Raw genomic sequence first — 19,285 nt, 5'->3', positions numbered from 1 at the left:
GTTGTTAAGCTATTTTCTTATTTTTTTAATTACTAAAAGCTCTTTTCAGATACTAGTGCTGGAATCACAACATGACAAGAGGTATTAGTCTGAAAATATTTTACTGAAAATACTGCTTCTATTTACACAGGTTCATGTGCGCTAATGATTATTCAGTGACACTACACACACACACACACACACACACACACAAAACAGGAAAAGACAAAATCTTACAGCGTATCTTTGTGCGAAACATGATGCCGTGTAACGGTACTGCAAGCCGCTGAAACAAGAGTATCCCAAGCACCTTCTCAATAATTCAATAATTCTAGTGACCGTTTCAATTAAACCTGTTAATTAAAAATCAAGGTATAAACAGTACATCTATTGATTCTAGCCTCATATCAAATCTCAGCGTATATAAGGTGCAATAAATTATAGATCATCCATTCCGGATACATATATTCTACATTATTATCTCTTTATCAAAGCCGCTTTTTCCTGTGATCGATACCAACATGTTGAACTGTTAAGAGAAAAACAAACTTTTATAAGTGAACTGACACAGCACACATTTTCTACAGTTAATGAATAAGTAGTGTATGGGGGGGACAAAACAAAACGTGAATCACGATGATACCTGCTTATCCAACATACAGCTGTTTAAAGCTATAATCAGGATTTAGGAACAGATTCGATTCTTAGTCTTGATATAATTATTAAAGGTGCAGTATGTAATTTAAAAAAAAAAAAAAGGCTTTCACGATCTATAGTAATTAAACAATGAAGCTGGCTTCTTATTTCAGACTAGATTAGATTTTTCTGGTTCAGAAATGAGCTCCACCCCCTCCCCCCCAGGCAGAACCGAGCTGCTCAGATTTGCCGCTTTTTCCTTAACATTTAAAACAGTCCGAGTGGAAACGATTGGGACGAATGGGAAGACCTTCATTGCAAATGTAATTCGCCTCACAGACAGCAGAGGGCCCTAAAAATAACAAACGGCTCCTTTAAATCACCTCTACGACTTTTATTAGGTAGTTTCTTGTTGTAATTCCTTATTAGATTTTCATTTCATCGACATACCATGAAATAAATAGGGTATTATAAAGTAAACCTGTGTAATTTAGCATCAAAACATCCTGATCACACCTTTAAATCTCAGCAGAAGTGTAGCAGTTCCCCCGAGTGTCCTCCATTTTAATGAAGTTTGTTCTGCTTCCTAAATGTTTAGCAAACTTATGAAAAGTCAACTAAAGTTTAGCAAACTAAAGGAGCAGAAAAAAAACCAGTCATGGAGAGTCTGTACCTGACACATTCACCATCTATTAAAAAAAACAAAACAAAAAAAATCAGTTTATCATATCTTCTCTTCATCCATATGACAACCGTTCCCATCAGCCAAGTGAAAACCATTTTTTTTTTTTTGGCTAACTCGTCAAGAATCAACATTCTGTATGCCGAAATTTAAAATATGCATAAAAGCATATTTGGATGAGACTTTGGAAGATAAGATTCATAGCAACTATCAGTTACACCCCCCAAACACACACTCACAAATCAAGTTTCTCAGAATTTCCTAGAGCAGTGTTTGAGCTGCTGTTGTCAATCGTGACGGCTGCGCTTGCGTAAGACGCTGGAGTTTCTCTGTACACACACTCCAGCAGCTCCTCGTGGGCCGGCTGACCGGCAGAGGCTGAGGCTGGCACGGTCACCGTAACCTGAGCTGGTGCTGACTGCAGATCCTGAACCTGCTGTCCCCGCTGAAGCTGTGCCAACCTTTCCAGCTCGGCTTGCCTCCTGCCCCTCCTCTTTCCCAGGATCTTGACGTAGTTGGCAGGGATGAGGCCTGTGGTCTGGCCGTCCACGCTGGCCAGCAGCCACCCACGCACCCTCGGCTGTTGCTCTGGAGGTGCAGAACGTGAGAAGAATCATGGTTATGTACACGCATGCGTTAAATATAATGTTTGCACATGGAGTTTTTCTTGCCGTCGTAAGTATTTCGCATAACTGCAATATTCAGTAAGATTGATATTTGGTACATGCTCGGTTTCAGGTGTTTGTTTTTTTAAAATAAGTACACTATTAATATTAGAGACGTATAAAGGCAATTTTTCACGCTGTGTTTAAAATATAGTTTAAAAACATCCAGTGATCAGGGCCGATTATATCCTGTCAATCAAAAGAGGGCGGGAAAACACATGGATTTCATGCTGTGTGTAAAGATGATGTCTCGTGTGGAATGACGACAAAACTGGTTTGTAATCTCTGTACTGATAAAATTTTACATCGGAAGTGAGCAGTAGTGAAGCGGGAGTTTCAGCATTGAGTCAATTTTATTTTTTTTGCCGCGCTGCTCGAGCTGAATTACAGCGCCAGTACACCGCGGAAAGATTTAAATGAAGATGAGTTGACAAAAAGGTATATATATATATTGAACAGAAAAATATATTTGTAGAGTAGTATATTTCATATCCAGTGAATGTTAATATATAAAAAAAGTTGATATTATATATGACCAGTTTGATGTTCAGTGATGAAGTAGAAATGCTCGTGTTTGTGGAGAGTGAATGTGAGACTAACAGGAGGATTTTTAGAATTCAGTCGATGTTAATATGAATGAATAACATTCGATAAGTTAATAATCTTACGTTAATCTTCAGAATTGAGTTCATGTGTTCATGTTAATTACAGTAATGTGTTAATGTTGATGAGACCGGTTACTGTCAAACAACTTGTTGAAATGGAGAGAATCAAGTTTTTATTTGCATTTCCTTCAGAATTCTTTTAAATGAATTATTCTTCATTTAAATCGTTTGAAATCTGCGCCATTTGTAGAGGATTTCTGTACAGTGGAATGCTGTATTTCAAATCATTTGGAGATCTTTTTAAATCCCTCGCCAGACTCATAGGCATCCACAACCTTTTTTTCTGAAGGCCTTATAGAACTCTTTAGATCTTGGCATGATGACACCACACACCTCGATAGCAAAGGGAACTCCAGACACTAGATATGAGAGGGGTATAAGTAAGACCGGTTCCACCTGCACTCCCTAAGCATGTTCTAATCACTGGCACACAATCTTCAACACCTGATTCTAATTTTCAAAGACGATGGAACGTTTGCTTGTCCCAAAAAAAAAAAAAAAAGTCAAAAATTTACATGGGGTGTACTTATTTTTTTCCCCCACATGACTGTATACTGGTGAATTTTACATACAAATGCTCTCCCTCTAGAATGTTTCAATTTAGCAGCAAGAACACTGGTTTGTTGTCAAAAGTAGAACTTTAGTTGCACCCCCCCGCGCATAAATGTTACCATGGCAACCAGTAGTAGGAATGTCTTGCAGCGATAAAATCTTGACACCTTTCTCCAGCTTACTAAATGGAGCGTTGCGACTGTTCTTACACATACGATGAACGACGCCGGGCGTAAAATAAATAGCGCCGTTGCTGTTATAGTGGACGAGCCGGAAGCAGGAGCGCTGCTCTGGTTATAAAACGCAAGTGTTTGTGGAAGTAACCCTTTCCTGACTGTAGCCCATCTGTCACTACGCACAATACTCACATGTGGGTATACTTGAGGTTTAAATGAAGCAGAAATACCCAATACTGAGCCATTAAATGTAACAGCATCTGACTTCCTGTAATGAAGGCGTGTTCTTTACCCTTTGGAGCCAGGTTAAGCATATCTCCAGCCTGCAGAGAGATCTCCTCCTCAGAAGCAGCAGTGAAGTCGTACTCGGCTCTGGCTACCACGTGGTCGTCTTCACCGCTGGCCCAGTTAGTGCCTAAACACACACACACACACACACGCAGTAAAAACAATGCCACAAACAGTAATCAGTTCTTCAATGATTGCACACAGACTTACTGACATGGTTTAAGAGAACATCACTGTAGAGTTATGAGGACAGCCATCGTAGACAGGCAGAATAATTGATCCTTTCCTTAATTTAGTAGGAGGTGAACACGAGCGAGCAACCCGACGGTAGAAAGCTCCGATTAATCCAGATGATAATATAACTATGTTAAAATTGTGTGTCTAAATATTCTCTATTTCGGCTATGTTTAAAACATATTCATGGAAAACATTTTGGTTGACGGCGCCATTAGCCTTGTAGCTTGTGACTCGTCTGATTGATTACACTCGCATGGGAAAATGATTTTTTTTGTCCAATTGTTCCATACATTTGCAGGTGTTTGTTCGTATTGGTGGGGCACCTTTCTTATAAATAGTCACTGCATTTAAGGAGTCTGAAAGTAGAATTGGGTGGAAAAAAAAGAAGAAAGACATCGTCTTATGACACTGATTGCCATCCAATTCAATGTGCTTGAGGTCACCAGTGCACTGGTGTTGTTTTTCGTTTTTTGAAAAGCATGTCAAACAGCGGGAAATCTTTTGTTTCATAACACATTTCAAGAATTTCAAAAAGGATGAAATGTTTAAGTGAGATAAGAAAAGAAGAGACAGGAGTAAAATAAAACAATAAATCAAAACAAATGCGTAGAGAGACAGATAATGAATGTTTGGGGAGAGAGGGGGGGGGAGGGGGGGGGAGAAAGGGGGGGGGGGAGAGAGAGGGGGAAAAGGGGGAGAGAGAGAGAGAGGGTGGGAGAGGGAGAGAGAAAGAGAGGGGGGGGAGAGAAAGAGAAGGGGGAGAGAGAAAGAGAAGGGGGAGAGAGAAAGAGAAAGAGGGGGGTGAGGGGGAGAGAGAGAGAGGGGGTGAGGGGGAGGCGGGGAGGGGGATGTTAGGTAAAGATGAAGCCCCACCACGCTCCTCTATGCCCTCCTCAGATCTCAGAAGTTTCCAGATCAGGTAGGGTCCTCCGAAAACCACTGCGAGAAACAGAAATATGGGCCAAGACTTCACTCTGCCATCTCTGGAATCGCCGACGCCGGCCCCTCTTCCTCCTGGCACTACGGCGCTTGCGGCACTATCCTCCCACAGATCCTCCACCTCAGCGTCCGACCTCATTCCCAGGATCCTCTGCAGCCGTCGGTACAGGTAGCGCAGCGTCCGCACCAGCGCGAAGGCGGACAGCACTTTGGTGAAGTGGGTGCGAAGCCGGGAGAAGTGGTTGGCCACGTCGAGCACGGCGCGGAAGCTGTTGTAGACGGCCGAGAAGGTGGCGTCCAGCATCATGCTGACGGAGGAGAACGCGTGCACGATGCTCTCAATGGACTGGAACGCGCCTCGGCTGCTCTCCTCCGCCTGCTGCACGAAGCGGCTCGGAGGCACCTCCTCCGGGAGGAAGCGGCTGTATCCCACACCGCCGTAGCTGTACGGGCTGTAGCCTCCGTACGGAGAGCTGCTGAAGGGGCTGTAGGAGGACGGGAAAGAGCTGTAGGATGGACGGTAGGTCTGCTGGATTAGGCGTGGGGGGACTGGAGGCGCCACACGCGTCATGACTGAAGGACCTGATGATGTTAGGCCACTTCCTGTCCCAAAATCTGCAGAACTGAGGAGTTATGAATGCAGGATATTAGTCATTTCGTTCAAAATCATGAACTGAAACACTTAACAGACAAATATGAAAATTGTCTCAATGCAAAAAGACCACGGAATTAGTGAAAATAAAAGATTGAAAAAAAATTAAAAAATAATAATAATAATAATAATAATAATATTTATTTCAGATCACCACCATCTCGTGTGGCTTTTTTGTTTCCATTTGTTTAATACAAATGATGCTCATATTAGTTTCTTTTTAAATTCCGTCTCTCCATCTCCCTCTTCCCCCCTTCCCTCTCTCCCCTGTCTCCCTCTTCCCCTTCCCTCTCTCCCTCCATCTCTCTCTCTCCCCCTTCCCTCTCTCCCTGTCTCTCTCTCCCCCTTCCCTCTCTCCCTGTCTCCCTCTTCCCCTTCCCTCTCTCCCTGTCTCTCTCTTCCCCTTCCCTCTCTCCCTCCATCTCTCTCTCTCCCCCTTCCCTCTCTCCCTGTCTCTCTCTTCCCCTTCCCTCTCTCCCTGTCTCCCTCTTCCCCTTCCCTCTCTCCCTGTCTCTCTCTTCCCCTTCCCTCTCTCCCTGTCTCTCTCTTCCCCTTCCCTCTCTCCCTGTCTCTCTCTTCCCCTTCCCTCTCTCCCTGTCTCTCTCCCCCTTCCCTCTCTCCCTGTCTCTCTCTTCCCCTTCCCTCTCTCCCTGTCTCTCTCTTCCCCTTCCCTCTCTCCCTGTCTCTCTCTTCCCCTTCCCTCTCTCCCTGTCTCTCTCTCCCCCTTCCCTCTCTCCCTGTCTCCCTCTTCCCCTTCCCTCTCTCCCTGTCTCTCTCTCCCCCTTCCCTCTCTCCCTGTCTCCCTCTTCCCCTTCCCTCTCTCCCTGTCTCCCTCTTCCCCTTCCCCTCTCTCCCTGTCTCTCTCTTCCCCTTCCCTCTCTCCCTGTCTCCCTCTTCCCCTTCCCTCTCTCCCTGTCTCTCTCTGCCCCTTCCCTCTCTCCCTGTCTCTCTCGTCCCCTTCCCTCTCTCCCTGTCTCCCTCTTCCCCCTTCCCTCTCTCCCTGTCTCTCTCTTCCCCTTCCCTCTCTCCCTGTCTCTCTCTTCCCCTTCCCTCTCTCCCTGTCTCTCTCTTCCCCTTCCCTCTCTCCGTCTCTCTCTTCCCCTTCCCTCTCTCCCTGTCTCTCTCTTCCCCTTCCCTCTCTCCGTCTCTCTCTTCCCCTTCCCTCTCTCCCTGTCTCTCTCTTCCCCTTCCCTCTCTCCGTCTCTCTCTTCCCCTTCCCTCTCTCCCTGTCTCTCTCTTCCCCTTCCCTCTCTCCCTGTCTCTCTCTTCCCCTTCCCTCTCTCCCTGTCCTCTCTCCCTGTCTCTCTCTTCCCCTTCCCTCTCTCCCTGTCTCTCTCTTCCCCTTCCCTCTCTCCCTCCGTCTCTCTCTCCCCCATTCCCTCTCTCCCTCCGTCTCTCTCTCCCCGTCTCTCTCTTCCCCTTCCCTCTCTCCCTGTCTCTCTCTTCCCCTTCCCTCTCTCCGTCTCTCTCTTCCCCTTCCCTCTCTCCCTGTCTCTCTCTTCCCCTTCCCTCTCTCCGTCTCTCTCTTCCCCTTCCCTCTCTCCCTGTCTCTCTCTTCCCCTTCCCTCTCTCCCTGTCTCTCTCTTCCCCTTCCCTCTCTCCCTGTCTCTCTCTTCCCCTTCCCTCTCTCCCTCCGTCTCTCTCTCCCCCATTCCCTCTCTCCCTCCGTCTCTCTCTCCCCCATTCCCTCTCTCCCTGTCTCTCTTCCCCTTCCCTCTCTCCCTCCGTCTCTCTCTCCCCCATTCCCTCTCTCCCTGTCTCTCTCTTCCCCTTCCCTCTCTCCCTCCGTCTCTCTCCCCCCTTCCCTCTCTTCCCCTTCCCTCTCTCCCTCCGTCTCTCTCCCCCATTCCCTCTCTCCCTGTCTCTCTTCCCCTTCCCTCTCTCCCTGTCTCTCTCTTCACCTTCCCTCTCTCCATCTCTCCCTCTCTCCCTGTCTCTCTCTTCCCCTTCCCTCTCTCCCTGTCTCTCTCTGTCTCTCTCTTCCCCTTCCCTCTCTCCCTGTCTCTCTCTTCCCCTTCCCTCTCTCTCCCCCCTTCCTCCCTGTCTCTCTCTTCCCCTTTCACTCCCTGTCTCCCCATCTCTCTCTCCCTCCGTCTCTCTCTCCCCCTTCCTTCCCTCTCTTCCCCTTCCCTCTCTCCCTCCGTCTCTCTCTCCCCCATTCCCTCTCTTCCCCTTCCCTCTCTCCCTGTCTCTCTCTTCCCCTTCCCTCTCTCCGTCTCTCTCTTCCCCTTCCCTCTCTCCCCCTTCCCTCTCTCCCCCATTCCCTCTCTCCCTGTCTCTCTCTTCCCCTTCCCTCTCTCTCTCCCATTCCCTCTCTCCCTGTCTCTCTTCCCCTTCCCTCTCTCCCTGTCTCTCTCTTCACCTTCCCTCTCTCCATCTCTCCCTCTCTCCCTGTCTCTCTCTTCCCCTTCCCTCTCTCCCTGTCTCTCTCTTCCCCTTCCCTCTCTCCCCCTTTCCTCTCTCCCCCTTCCCTCTCTCCCTCCGTCTCTCTCTCCCCCATTCCCTCTCTCCCTGTCTCTCTCTTCCCCTTCCCTCTCTCCCTGTCTCTCTCTTCACCTTCCCTCTCTCCATCTCTCCCTCTCTCCCTGTCTCTCTCTTCCCCTTCCCTCTCTCTCCCCCCTTCCTCCCTGTCTCTCTCTTCCCCTTTCACTCCCTTTGTCTCCCCATCTCTCTCTCCCTCCGTCTCTCTCTCCCCCATTCCCTCTCTTCCCCTTCCCTCTCTCCCCGTCTCTCTCTTCACCTTCCCTCTCTCCCTCCGTCTCTCTCTCCCCCATTCCCTCTCTTCCCCTTCCCTCTCTCCCTGTCTCTCTCTTCACCTTCCCTCTCTCCATCTCTCCCTCTCCCCCTTCCCTCTCTCCCCATTCCCTCTCTCTTCCCCTTCCCTCTCCCTCTCTCCCTGTCTCTCTCTTCCCCTTCCCTCTCTCCCTGTCTCTCTCTCCCTCCGTCTCTCTCTCCCCCATTCCCTCTCTTCCCCTTCCCTCTCTCCCTGTCTCTCTCTTCCCCTTCCCTCTCTCTCCCCCCTTCCTCCCTGTCTCTCTCTTCCCCTTTCACTCCCTTTGTCTCCCCATCTCTCTCTCCCTCCGTCTCTCTCTCCCCCATTCCCTCTCTTCCCCTTCCCTCTCTCCCCGTCTCTCTCTTCCCCTTCCCTCTCTCCCCGTCTCTCTCTTCACCTTCCCTCTCTCCCTCCGTCTCTCTCTCCCCCATTCCCTCTCTTCCCCTTCCCTCTCTCCCTGTCTCTCTCTTCACCTTCCCTCTCTCCATCTCTCCCTCTCCCCCTTCCCTCTCTCCCCATTCCCTCTCTCTTCCCCTTCCCTCTCTTCCCCTTCCCTCTCTTCCCCTTCCCTCTCTCCCTGTCTCTCTCTTCCCCTTCCCTCTCTCCCTGTCTCTCTCTCCCTCCGTCTCTCTCTCCCCCATTCCCTCTCTTCCCCTTCCCTCTCTCCCTGTCTCTCTCTTCCCCTTCCCTCTCTCCCTGTCTCTCTCTTCACCTTCCCTCTCTCCATCTCTCCCTCTCTCCCTGTCTCTCTCTTCCCCTTCCCTCTCTCCCCCTTTCCTCTCTCCCCCATTCCCTCTCTTCCCCTTCCCTCTCTTCACCTTCCCTCTCTCCATCTCTCCCTCTCTCCCTGTCTCTCTCTTCCCCTTCCCTCTCTCCCCCTTTCCTCTCTCCCCCTTCCCTCTCTCCCTCCGTCTCTCTCTCCCCCATTCCCTCTCTCCCTGTCTCTCTCTTCCCCTTCACCTTCCCTCTCTCCATCTCTCCCTCTCCCCCTTCCCTCTCTCCCCATTCCCTCTCTCCCTGTCTCTCTCTTCCCCTTCCCTCTCTTCCCCTTCCCTCTCTCCCCCATTCCCTCTCTCCCTGTCTCTCTCTTCCCCTTCCCTCTCTCCCTGTCTCTCTCTCCCCCATTCCCTCTCTTCCCCTTCCCTCTCTCCCTGTCTCTCTCTTCCCCTTCCCTCTCTCCCTGTCTCTCTCTTCACCTTCCCTCTCTCCATCTCTCCCTCTCTCCCTGTCTCTCTCTTCCCCTTCCCTCTCTCCCCCTTTCCTCTCTCCCCCTTCCCTCTCTCCCTCCGTCTCTCTCTCCCCCATTCCCTCTCTCCCTGTCTCTCTCTTCCCCTTCCCTCTCTCCCTGTCTCTCTCTTCACCTTCCCTCTCTCCCTCTCTCCCTGTCTCTCTCTTCCCCTTCCCTCTCTCTCCCTGTCTCTCTCTTCCCCTTCCCTCTCTCTCCCCCCTTCCTCCCTGTCTCTCTCTTCCCCTTTCACTCCCTTTGTCTCCCCATCTCTCTCTCCCTCCGTCTCTCTCTCCCCCTTCCTTCCCTCTCTTCCCCTTCCCTCTCTCCCTCCGTCTCTCTCTCCCCCATTCCCTCTCTTCCCCTTCCCTCTCTCCCTGTCTCTCTCTTCCCCTTCCCTCTCTCCGTCTCTCTCTTCCCCTTCCCTCTCTCCCCCTTCCCTCTCTCCCCCATTCCCTCTCTCCCTGTCTCTCTCTTCCCCTTCCCTCTCTCTCTCCCATTCCCTCTCTCCCTGTCTCTCTTCCCCTTCCCTCTCTCCCTGTCTCTCTCTTCACCTTCCCTCTCTCCCTGTCTCTCTCTTCCCCTTCCCTCTCTCCCTGTCTCTCTCTTCCCCTTCCCTCTCTCCCCCTTCCCTCTCTCCCTCCGTCTCTCTCTCCCCCATTCCCTCTCTCCCTGTCTCTCTCTTCCCCTTCCCTCTCTCCCTGTCTCTCTCTTCACCTTCCCTCTCTCCATCTCTCCCTCTCTCCCTGTCTCTCTCTTCCCCTTCCCTCTCTCTCCCCCCTTCCTCCCTGTCTCTCTCTTCCCCTTTCACTCCCTTTGTCTCCCCATCTCTCTCTCCCTCCGTCTCTCTCTCCCCCATTCCCTCTCTTCCCCTTCCCTCTCTCCCCGTCTCTCTCTTCACCTTCCCTCTCTCCCTCCGTCTCTCTCTCCCCCATTCCCTCTCTTCCCCTTCCCTCTCTCCCTGTCTCTCTCTTCACCTTCCCTCTCTCCATCTCTCCCTCTCCCCCTTCCCTCTCTCCCCATTCCCTCTCTCTTCCCCTTCCCTCTCCCTCTCTCCCTGTCTCTCTCTTCCCCTTCCCTCTCTCCCTGTCTCTCTCTCCCTCCGTCTCTCTCTCCCCCATTCCCTCTCTTCCCCTTCCCTCTCTCCCTGTCTCTCTCTTCCCCTTCCCTCTCTCCCCCTTCCCTCTCTCTCCCCCCTTCCTCCCTGTCTCTCTCTTCCCCTTTCACTCCCTTTGTCTCCCCATCTCTCTCTCCCTCCGTCTCTCTCTCCCCCATTCCCTCTCTTCCCCTTCCCTCTCTCCCCGTCTCTCTCTTCCCCTTCCCTCTCTCCCCGTCTCTCTCTTCACCTTCCCTCTCTCCCTCCGTCTCTCTCTCCCCCATTCCCTCTCTTCCCCTTCCCTCTCTCCCTGTCTCTCTCTTCACCTTCCCTCTCTCCATCTCTCCCTCTCCCCCTTCCCTCTCTCCCCATTCCCTCTCTCTTCCCCTTCCCTCTCTTCCCCTTCCCTCTCTTCCCCTTCCCTCTCTCCCTGTCTCTCTCTTCCCCTTCCCTCTCTCCCTGTCTCTCTCTCCCTCCGTCTCTCTCTCCCCCATTCCCTCTCTTCCCCTTCCCTCTCTCCCTGTCTCTCTCTTCCCCTTCCCTCTCTCCCTGTCTCTCTCTTCCCCTTCCCTCTCTCCCTCCGTCTCTCTCTCCCCCATTCCCTCTCTCCCTCCGTCTCTCTCTCCCCCATTCCCTCTCTCCCTGTCTCTCTTCCCCTTCCCTCTCTCCCTCCATCTCTCTCTCCCCCATTCCCTCTCTCCCTCCGTCTCTCTCTCCCCCATTCCCTCTCTTCCCCTTCCCTCTCTCCCCGTCTCTCTCTTCCCCTTCCCTCTCTCCCTGTCTCTCTCTTCCCCTTCCCTCTCTCCCTCCGTCTCTCTCTCCCCCATTCCCTCTCTCCCTCCGTCTCTCTCTCCCCCATTCCCTCTCTCCCTGTCTCTCTTCCCCTTCCCTCTCTCCCTCCATCTCTCTCTCCCCCATTCCCTCTCTCCCTCCGTCTCTCTCTCCCCCATTCCCTCTCTCCCTGTCTCTCTCTTCCCCTTCCCTCTCTCCCTGTCTCTCTCTCCCCCATTCCCTCTCTTCCCCTTCCCTCTCTCCCTGTCTCTCTCTTCCCCTTCCCTCTCTCCCTGTCTCTCTCTTCACCTTCCCTCTCTCCATCTCTCCCTCTCTCCCTGTCTCTCTCTTCCCCTTCCCTCTCTCCCCCTTTCCTCTCTCCCTCCGTCTCTCTCTCCCCCATTCCCTCTCTCCCTGTCTCTCTCTTCCCCTTCCCTCTCTCCCTGTCTCTCTCTTCACCTTCCCTCTCTCCCTCTCTCCCTGTCTCTCTCTTCCCCTTCCCTCTCTCTCCCTGTCTCTCTCTTCCCCTTCCCTCTCTCTCCCCCCTTCCTCCCTGTCTCTCTCTTCCCCTTTCACTCCCTTTGTCTCCCCATCTCTCTCTCCCTCCGTCTCTCTCTCCCCCTTCCTTCCCTCTCTTCCCCTTCCCTCTCTCCCTCCGTCTCTCTCTCCCCCATTCCCTCTCTTCCCCTTCCCTCTCTCCCTGTCTCTCTCTTCCCCTTTCACTCCCTTTGTCTCCCCATCTCTCTCTCCCTCCGTCTCTCTCTCCCCCATTCCCTCTCTTCCCCTTCCCTCTCTCCCTGTCTCTCTCTTCCCCTTTCACTCCCTTTGTCTCCCCATCTCTCTCTCCCTCCGTCTCTCTCCCCCCCTTCCTTCCCTCTCTCCCTCCGTCTCTCTCTCCCCCATTCCCTCTCTTCCCCTTCCCTCTCTCCCTGTCTCTCTCTTCCCCTTCCCTCTCTCCGTCTCTCTCTTCCCCTTCCCTCTCTCCCCCTTCCCTCTCTCCCCATTCCCTCTCTCCCTGTCTCTCTCTTCCCCTTCCCTCTCTCTCTCCCATTCCCTCTCTCCCTGTCTCTCTTCCCCTTCCCTCTCTCCCTGTCTCTCTCTTCACCTTCCCTCTCTCCATCTCTCCCTCTCTCCCTGTCTCTCTCTTCCCCTTCCCTCTCTCCCTGTCTCTCTCTTCCCCTTCCCTCTCTCCCCCTTTCCTCTCTCCCCCTTCCCTCTCTCCCTCCGTCTCTCTCTCCCCCATTCCCTCTCTCCCTGTCTCTCTCTTCCCCTTCCCTCTCTCCCTGTCTCTCTCTTCACCTTCCCTCTCTCCATCTCTCCCTCTCTCCCTGTCTCTCTCTTCCCCTTCCCTCTCTCCGTCTCTCTCTTCCCCTTCCCTCTCTCTCCCCCCTTCCTCCCCGTCGCTCTCTTCCCCTTTCACTCCCTTTGTCTCCCCATCTCTCTCTCCCTCCGTCTCTCTCTCCCCCTTCCTTCCCTCTCTTCCCCTTCCCTCTCTCCCTCCATCTCTCTCTCCCCCATTCCCTCTCTCCCTGTCTCTCTCTTCCCCTTCCCTCTCTCCCCCCCTTCCCTCTCTCTCCCCCCTTCCTCCCTGTCTCTCTCTTCCCCTTTCACTCCCTTTGTCTCCCCATCTCTCTCTCCCTCCGTCTCTCTCTCCCCCTTCCCTCTCCCCACCTCTCTCTCTCCCCCTTCCCTCTCCCCCTTCCCTCTCTCCATCTCTCTCTCCCCCTTCCCTCTCTCCATCTCTCTCTCCCCCTTCCCTCTCTCCAACTCTCTCTCCCCCATTCCTCTCGCTCTCCCTGTCTCTCTCTTCACCTTCCCTCTCTGCCTCCCTCTTCCCCTTTCACTCCCTTTGTCTCCCCACCTCTCTCTCACCCCCTTCCCTCTCTCCATCTCTCTCTCCCCCTTCCCTCTCCCTCCCCCCTTCCTCCCTGTCGCTCTCTTCCCCTTTCACTCCCTTTGTCTCCCCATCTCTCTCTCCCTCCGTCTCTCTCTCCCCCTTCCTTCCCTCTCTTCCCCTTCCCTCTCTCCCTCCATCTCTCTCTCCCCCATTCCCTCTCTCCCTGTCTCTCTCTTCACCTTCCCTCTCTCCATCTCTCCCTCTCCCCCCTTCCCTCTCTCCCCATTCCCTCTCTCCCTGTCTCTCTCTTCCCCTTCCCTCTCTCCCTGTCTCTCTCTTCCCCTTCCCTCTCTCCCCGTCTCTCTCTTCCCCTTCCCTCTCTCTCCCCCCTTCCTCCCTGTCTCTCTCTTCCCCTTTCACTCCCTTTGTCTCCCCATCTCTCTCTCCCTCCGTCTCTCTCTCCCCCTTCCCTCTCCCCACCTCTCTCTCCCCCTTCCCTCTCCCCCTTCCCTCTCTCCATCTCTCTCTCCCCCTTCCCTCTCTCCATCTCTCTCTCCCCCTTCCCTCTCTCCAACTCTCTCTCCCCATTCCTCTCGCTCTCCCTGTCTCTCTCTTCACCTTCCCTCTCTGCCTCCCTCTTCCCCTTTCACTCCCTTTGTCTCCCCACCTCTCTCTCACCCCCTTCCCTCTCTCCATCTCTCTCTCCCCCTTCCCTCTCCCCACCTCTCTCTCTCCCCCTTCCCTCTCTCCATCTCTCTCTCCCCCTTCCCTCTCTCCAACTCTCTCTCCCCCATTCCTCTCGCTCTCCCTGTCTCTCTCTTCACCTTCCCTCTCTGCCTCCCTCTTCCCCTTTCACTCCCTTTGTCTCCCCACCTCTCTCTCACCCCCTTCCCTCTCTCCATCTCTCTCTCTCCCCCTTCCCTCTCTCCATCTCTCTCTCCCCCTTCCCTCTCTCCATCTCTCTCTCCCCCTTCCCTCTCTCCATCTCTCTCTCCATCTCTCTCTCCCCCTTCCCTCTCTCCATCTCTCTCTCCCCATTCCTCTTGCTCTCCCTGTCTCTCTCTTCACCTTCCCTCTCTGCCTCCCTCTTCCCCTTTCACTCCCTTTGTCTCCCCACCTCTCTCTCACCCCCTTCCCTCTCTCCATCTCTCTCTCCCCCTTCCCTCTCTCCATCTCTCTCTCCCCCTTCCCTCTCTCCATCTCTCTCTCCATCTCTCTCTCCCCCTTCCCTCTCTCCATCTCTCTCTCCCCATTCCTCTTGCTCTCCCTGTCTCTCTCTTCACCTTCCCTCTCTGCCTCCCTCTTCCCCTTTCACTCCCTTTGTCTCCCCACCTCTCTCTCACCCCCTTCCCTCTCTCCATCTCTCTCTCCCCCTTCCCTCTCTCCATCTCTCTCTCCCCCTTCCCTCTCTCCATCTCTCTCTCCATCTCTCTCTCCCCCTTCCCTCTCTCCATCTCTCTCTCCCCATTCCTCTTGCTCTCCCTGTCTCTCTCTTCACCTTCCCTCTCTGCCTCCCTCTTCCCCTTTCACTCCCTTTGTCTCCCCACCTCTCTCTCACCCCCTTCCCTCTCTCCATCTCTCTCTCCCCCTTCCCTCTCTCCATCTCTCTCTCCCCCTTCCCTCTCTCCATCTCTCTCTCTCCCCCTTCCCTCTCTCTCTCCCCCTTCCCTCTCTCTCTCCCCCTTCCCTCTCTCCCCCTTCCCTCTCTCCATCTCTCTCTTCCCCATTCCTCTCGCTCTCCCTGTCTGTCTCTTCACCTTCCCTCTCTGCCTCTCTCTTCCCCTTTCAGTCCCTTTGTCTCCCCACCTCTCTCTCTCCCTGTATCTCTCTTCCCTTTCCCTCTCTCTCCCCCTTCCCTCTCGCTCCCCCCTTCCCTCTCTCTCCATCTCTCTCTTCACCTTCCCTCTCTGCCTCTCTCTTCCCCTTTCAGTCCCTTTGTCTCCCCACCTCTCTCTCCCTGTATCTCTCTCCCCCTTCCCTCTCTCTCCATCTCTCTCTTCCCCATTCCCTCTCTCTCCCCCTGTCTCTCTCTTCACCTTCCCTCTCTGCCTCTCTCTTCCCCTTTCACTCCCTTTGTCTCCCCCTGTCTCTCACTCCACCTTCCCTCTCTCCATCTCTCTCTCCCCCTTCCCTCTCTCCATCTCTCTCTCCCCCTTCCCTCTCTCCATCTATCTCTCCCCCTTCCCTCTCTCCATCTATCTCTCCCCCTTCCCTCTCTCCATCTCTCTTCCCCATTCCTCTCGCTCTCCCTGTCTGTCTCTTCACCTTCCCTCTCTGCCTCTCTCTTCCCCTTTCAGTCCCTTTGTCTCCCCACCTCTCTCTCCCTGTGTCTCTCTTCCCTTTCCCTCTCTCTCCCCCTTCCCTCTCTCTCCATCTCTCTCTTCCCCATTCCCTCTCTCTCCACCTTCCCTCTCTGCCTCTCTCTTCCCCTTTCACTCCCTTTGTCTCCCCCTGTCTCTCACTCCACCTTCCCTCTCTCCATCTCTCTCACCCCCTTCCCTCTCTCCATCTATCTCTCCCCTTCCCTCTCTCCATCTCTCTCTTCCCCATTCCTCTCGCTCTCCCTGTCTGTCTCTTCACCTTCCCTCTCTGCCTCTCTCTTCCCCTTCCCTCTCTCCATCTATCTCTCCCCCTTCCCTCTCTCCATCTATCTCTCCCCCTTCCCTCTCTCCATCTCTCTTCCCCATTCCTCTCGCTCTCCCTGTCTGTCTCTTCACCTTCCCTCTCTGCCTCTCTCTTCCCCTTTCAGTCCCTTTGTCTCCCCACCTCTCTCTCCCTGTGTCTCTCTTCCCTTTCCCTCTCTCTCCCCCTTCCCTCTCTCTCCATCTCTCTCTTCCCCATTCCCTCTCTCTCCACCTTCCCTCTCTGCCTCTCTCTTCCCCTTTCACTCCCTTTGTCTCCCCCTGTCTCTCACTCCACCTTCCCTCTCTCCATCTCTCTCACCCCCTTCCCTCTCTCCATCTATCTCTCCCCTTCCCTCTCTCCATCTCTCTCTTCCCCATTCCTCTCGCTCTCCCTGTCTGTCTCTTCACCTTCCCTCTCTGCCTCTCTCTTCCCCTTTCAGTCCCTTTGTCTCCCCACCTCTCTCTCTCCCTGTGTCTCTCTTCCCTTTCCCTCTCTCTCCCCCTTCCCTCTCTCTCCGTCTCTCTCTTCCCCATTCCCTCTCTCTCCACCTTCCCTCTCTGCCTCTCTCTTCCCCTTTCACTCCCTTTGTCTCCCCCTGTCTCTCACTCCACCTTCCCTCTGTGCCTCTCTCTTCCCCTTTCACTCCCTTTGTCTCCCCATCTCTCTCTCTCTCTTCCACTTTCCCTCCCATTGTTTATCACTCTCTTTCAAAAAACTTTCTGTACACTCCATTCTATCTCTCTCTATGGATCATGCGTCTATGCCTCATCATCTCTCTAGTGGTCCCAAATATCTCCATCTCCGTCTTGCCATTTCTCTCTCAAAACACTCTATACATTTGTATTGTATAACTCTTTATTTATCTCTCTCTCTAAAAAAAAACTCTCTTTACATTTCCACTGTATCTCCCCCTCTCTCTCTATCTATCTATCCATCCCTCCCTCTGTCTCTATCTATCCTTCTGTCTCTATCTATCTATCTACCTATCTAGGGCGTTTTCAAAAGTCCTTCATCAGCTATGCAAGAAAAGGGTTGACTTTTCTCCAAAACGCCCTGTTTCTCTAGAAACCCGTGTATTTCACTTCACTTTAACTACATTACAATAATTCCCTAAAACACCGCAGTTATATCAATCCTAAAGCTCAAACATCACTCAAACTTTATGTACAAATTTTCTCTCCACCTCGAAAGAGTATGCAAATGCAGAAAGCTAAACAGCTAGCTAGCTAACTAACACACAAACACACTAAAAACGTTGCATTATTTGCTATGCGGCTTTAAACAGAAACCTACACCACCTGGCCGAATCCCAAATCACCACAAATAATGATTTGTAGGGGACATAATAGGCTGCCTATGCCGCTATTCCGTGCCCTGTGTAGTGCACTTATCTAGGGCGCAAGCAGCAAATCCGGATGTAACCATGGCCTGTCACCTTTTTTTTTTAGCATCGTCGGCTAGCTGGAAGCTGAGCTGATAGTTAAAGCTTTATATGACAATCACAGTATTTAAACACATTTTTTACTAACCGATAGCTTAGTGGAGCTCCTACAGCTCCAGGAATTCGTCTTTCCCACGGTTTTGGTGGCGGTTGAGACATCGTTTTGGAGCTAAACACTAACTTCAAAACACCAAAACAGCCCCGCTCTGTCACGCACTCTAACAGGCGCTGCTCGGGCCAGACTAAACTAATCGAGTCCATACACATCGATCAGCGTTGTAGGTTACGCTCATAATTTTATCCGCAATAGTTCTGCCCAGAATTATCAACAAAACATACGAATGTTACTAAAAAGTTCAAATGCATTTGTACTATTTGAATTTGTAGCCACATTCATAAAAACGTTTAAACCTAAACGTTATAGTCGATCGACAGTTCGATATATGGATCGATTAATTATGCCTTTTGAAATAGCGTTAGACTTTGCTCTGCGATTTGGCCTGACACATTGTGTGTACATTTTGTGTACATAAATGTAAGTTTCGGAGTGTTATCAAAAGAAATAAATCACAAAACAAAATTATGCCGTTTTAATCAGTTATCACGTAGTCATTCGGCGTTAATCAAAATAACCTGACTAAATTCTGTTTACCTCAATGCATTAGGATAAGGTGTTACATTAATTTGTTTATATCACTAGATGGCGCTATTTTGAAACATTTAGTATTGCCATAGATGTGCACAAAGAAAATGGGAAACGTTCATGCCTTTTCGTTTTTATTTCACTTAAATCTCCAAGGTATGATAAATGATTAAAGGATTAACCAAATACCAACTTCTATTATAGTATCAAACAAGGCAGGTCATTTCAAGTAATGATAATGATTCTTTATTGGTCACGTATACATTACAGCACAGTGAAATTCTTTTCTTCGCATACCCCAGCATGTCAGGAAGCTGGGGTCAGAGTGCAGGGTCAGCCATGATACAAAACCCCTGGAGCAGAGAGCGTTAAGGGCCTTAAGGCTCAAGGGCCTAACAGTGGCAGCTTGGCAGTGCTGGGGCTTGAATCCCCGACCTTCCGATTAGTAAGATACTATTGTCATTGTATACAATACAGCAAAATTTGGTGTGGCAACTCTCAGAAAGCAATAAAGGACACTTAAACATTACACTTAAAATTAAAGCATTTAAGAATCGTGAATTAAGAATAAGTAAAACGAAGTCAACTGTAAAATATATACAAATGTAGCACATGAGTATACTGCACTCGATGATTGAACTGTATGCATATGCACATTGATATAAAACCTTTGGAGGTATATTGCACATTGATTGCACATTTTCCTAGTACAGGAAACAAAACACCAGATATGCCAGAGCCATATCACCCTGCAGTTCTCGCCTGGTTTCCCACCGAAGCTAAGCCAGTACCTGGATGGGAGACCTCATGGGGAAATCGAAGGTTGCTGCTGGGAAGTGGTATTAGTGAGGCCAGTAGGGGGCGCTCACCCTGTGGTCTGTCTGGGGCCTAACGCCCCAGTATAGTGACGTGGACACTATACTGTAAAAAACAGCACTGTCTTTCGGATGAGACGTTAAACCGAGGTCGGGACTCTCTGTGGTCATTACAAGGTGATGGCCGAGCATGTCTCCAGACCTAAACACTATTGAGCATCTGTGGGGCATCCTCAAACGGGAGCTCATCCAGCTCTGTGATGTCATCATGGAGGAGTGGAAGAGGACTCCAGTGGCAACCTGTGAAGCTCTGGTGAACTCCATGCCCAAGAGGGTTAAGGCAGTGCTGGAAAATAATGGTGGCCACACAAAATATTGACACTTTGGGCCCAATTTGGACATTTTCACTTAGGGGTGTACTCACTTTTCTTGCCAGCGGTTTAGACATTAATGGCTGTGTGTTGAGTTATTTTGAAGGGACAGCAAATTTACACTGTTACACAAGCTGTACACTCACTACTTTACATTGTAGCAAAGTGTCATTTCTTCAGTGTTGTCACATTAAAAGATATAATCAAATATTTACAA

General features: G+C 51.4%; 1 protein-coding gene across 1 annotated transcript; it reads right to left on the bottom strand.

The window, feature by feature from the left end:
- Positions 1-84: 84 nt before the first annotated feature.
- Positions 85-17,474, bottom strand: pex13 (peroxisomal biogenesis factor 13). The gene is made up of 4 exons (XM_053633007.1): positions 17,328-17,474; positions 4,754-5,442; positions 3,648-3,770; positions 85-1,885 (listed from the first exon to the last, which is right to left on the bottom strand). Exons 1-4 carry the CDS (start codon positions 17,396-17,398, stop codon positions 1,533-1,535), a joined length of 1,236 nt encoding a protein of 411 aa, XP_053488982.1. The 5' UTR covers positions 17,399-17,474; the 3' UTR covers positions 85-1,532.
- Positions 17,475-19,285: the final 1,811 nt, after the last annotated feature.

Source organism: Ictalurus furcatus, chromosome 9 (genome assembly GCF_023375685.1).
Source record: "Ictalurus furcatus strain D&B chromosome 9, Billie_1.0, whole genome shotgun sequence".
Classification (NCBI taxonomy): Eukaryota; Metazoa; Chordata; class Actinopteri; order Siluriformes; family Ictaluridae; genus Ictalurus; species Ictalurus furcatus.
This window is presented reverse-complemented; position numbering and strand designations above follow the sequence as displayed.

Bases quoted from the DNA above. Each gene is read 5' to 3' on its own strand.
- pex13 (XM_053633007.1), bottom strand. From the start codon at position 17,398: ATGTCTCAACCGCCACCAAAACCGTGGGAAAGACGAATTCCTGGAGCT. The intron at 3,771-4,753 runs GTGGGGCTTCAT...GTGTGTGTTTAG, and splicing joins GGAGGGCATAGAGGAGCGTG to GCACTAACTGGGCCAGCGGT. The intron at 1,886-3,647 runs GTAAAGAACACG...CTGCACCTCCAG, and splicing joins GCTTAACCTGGCTCCAAAGG to AGCAACAGCCGAGGGTGCGT.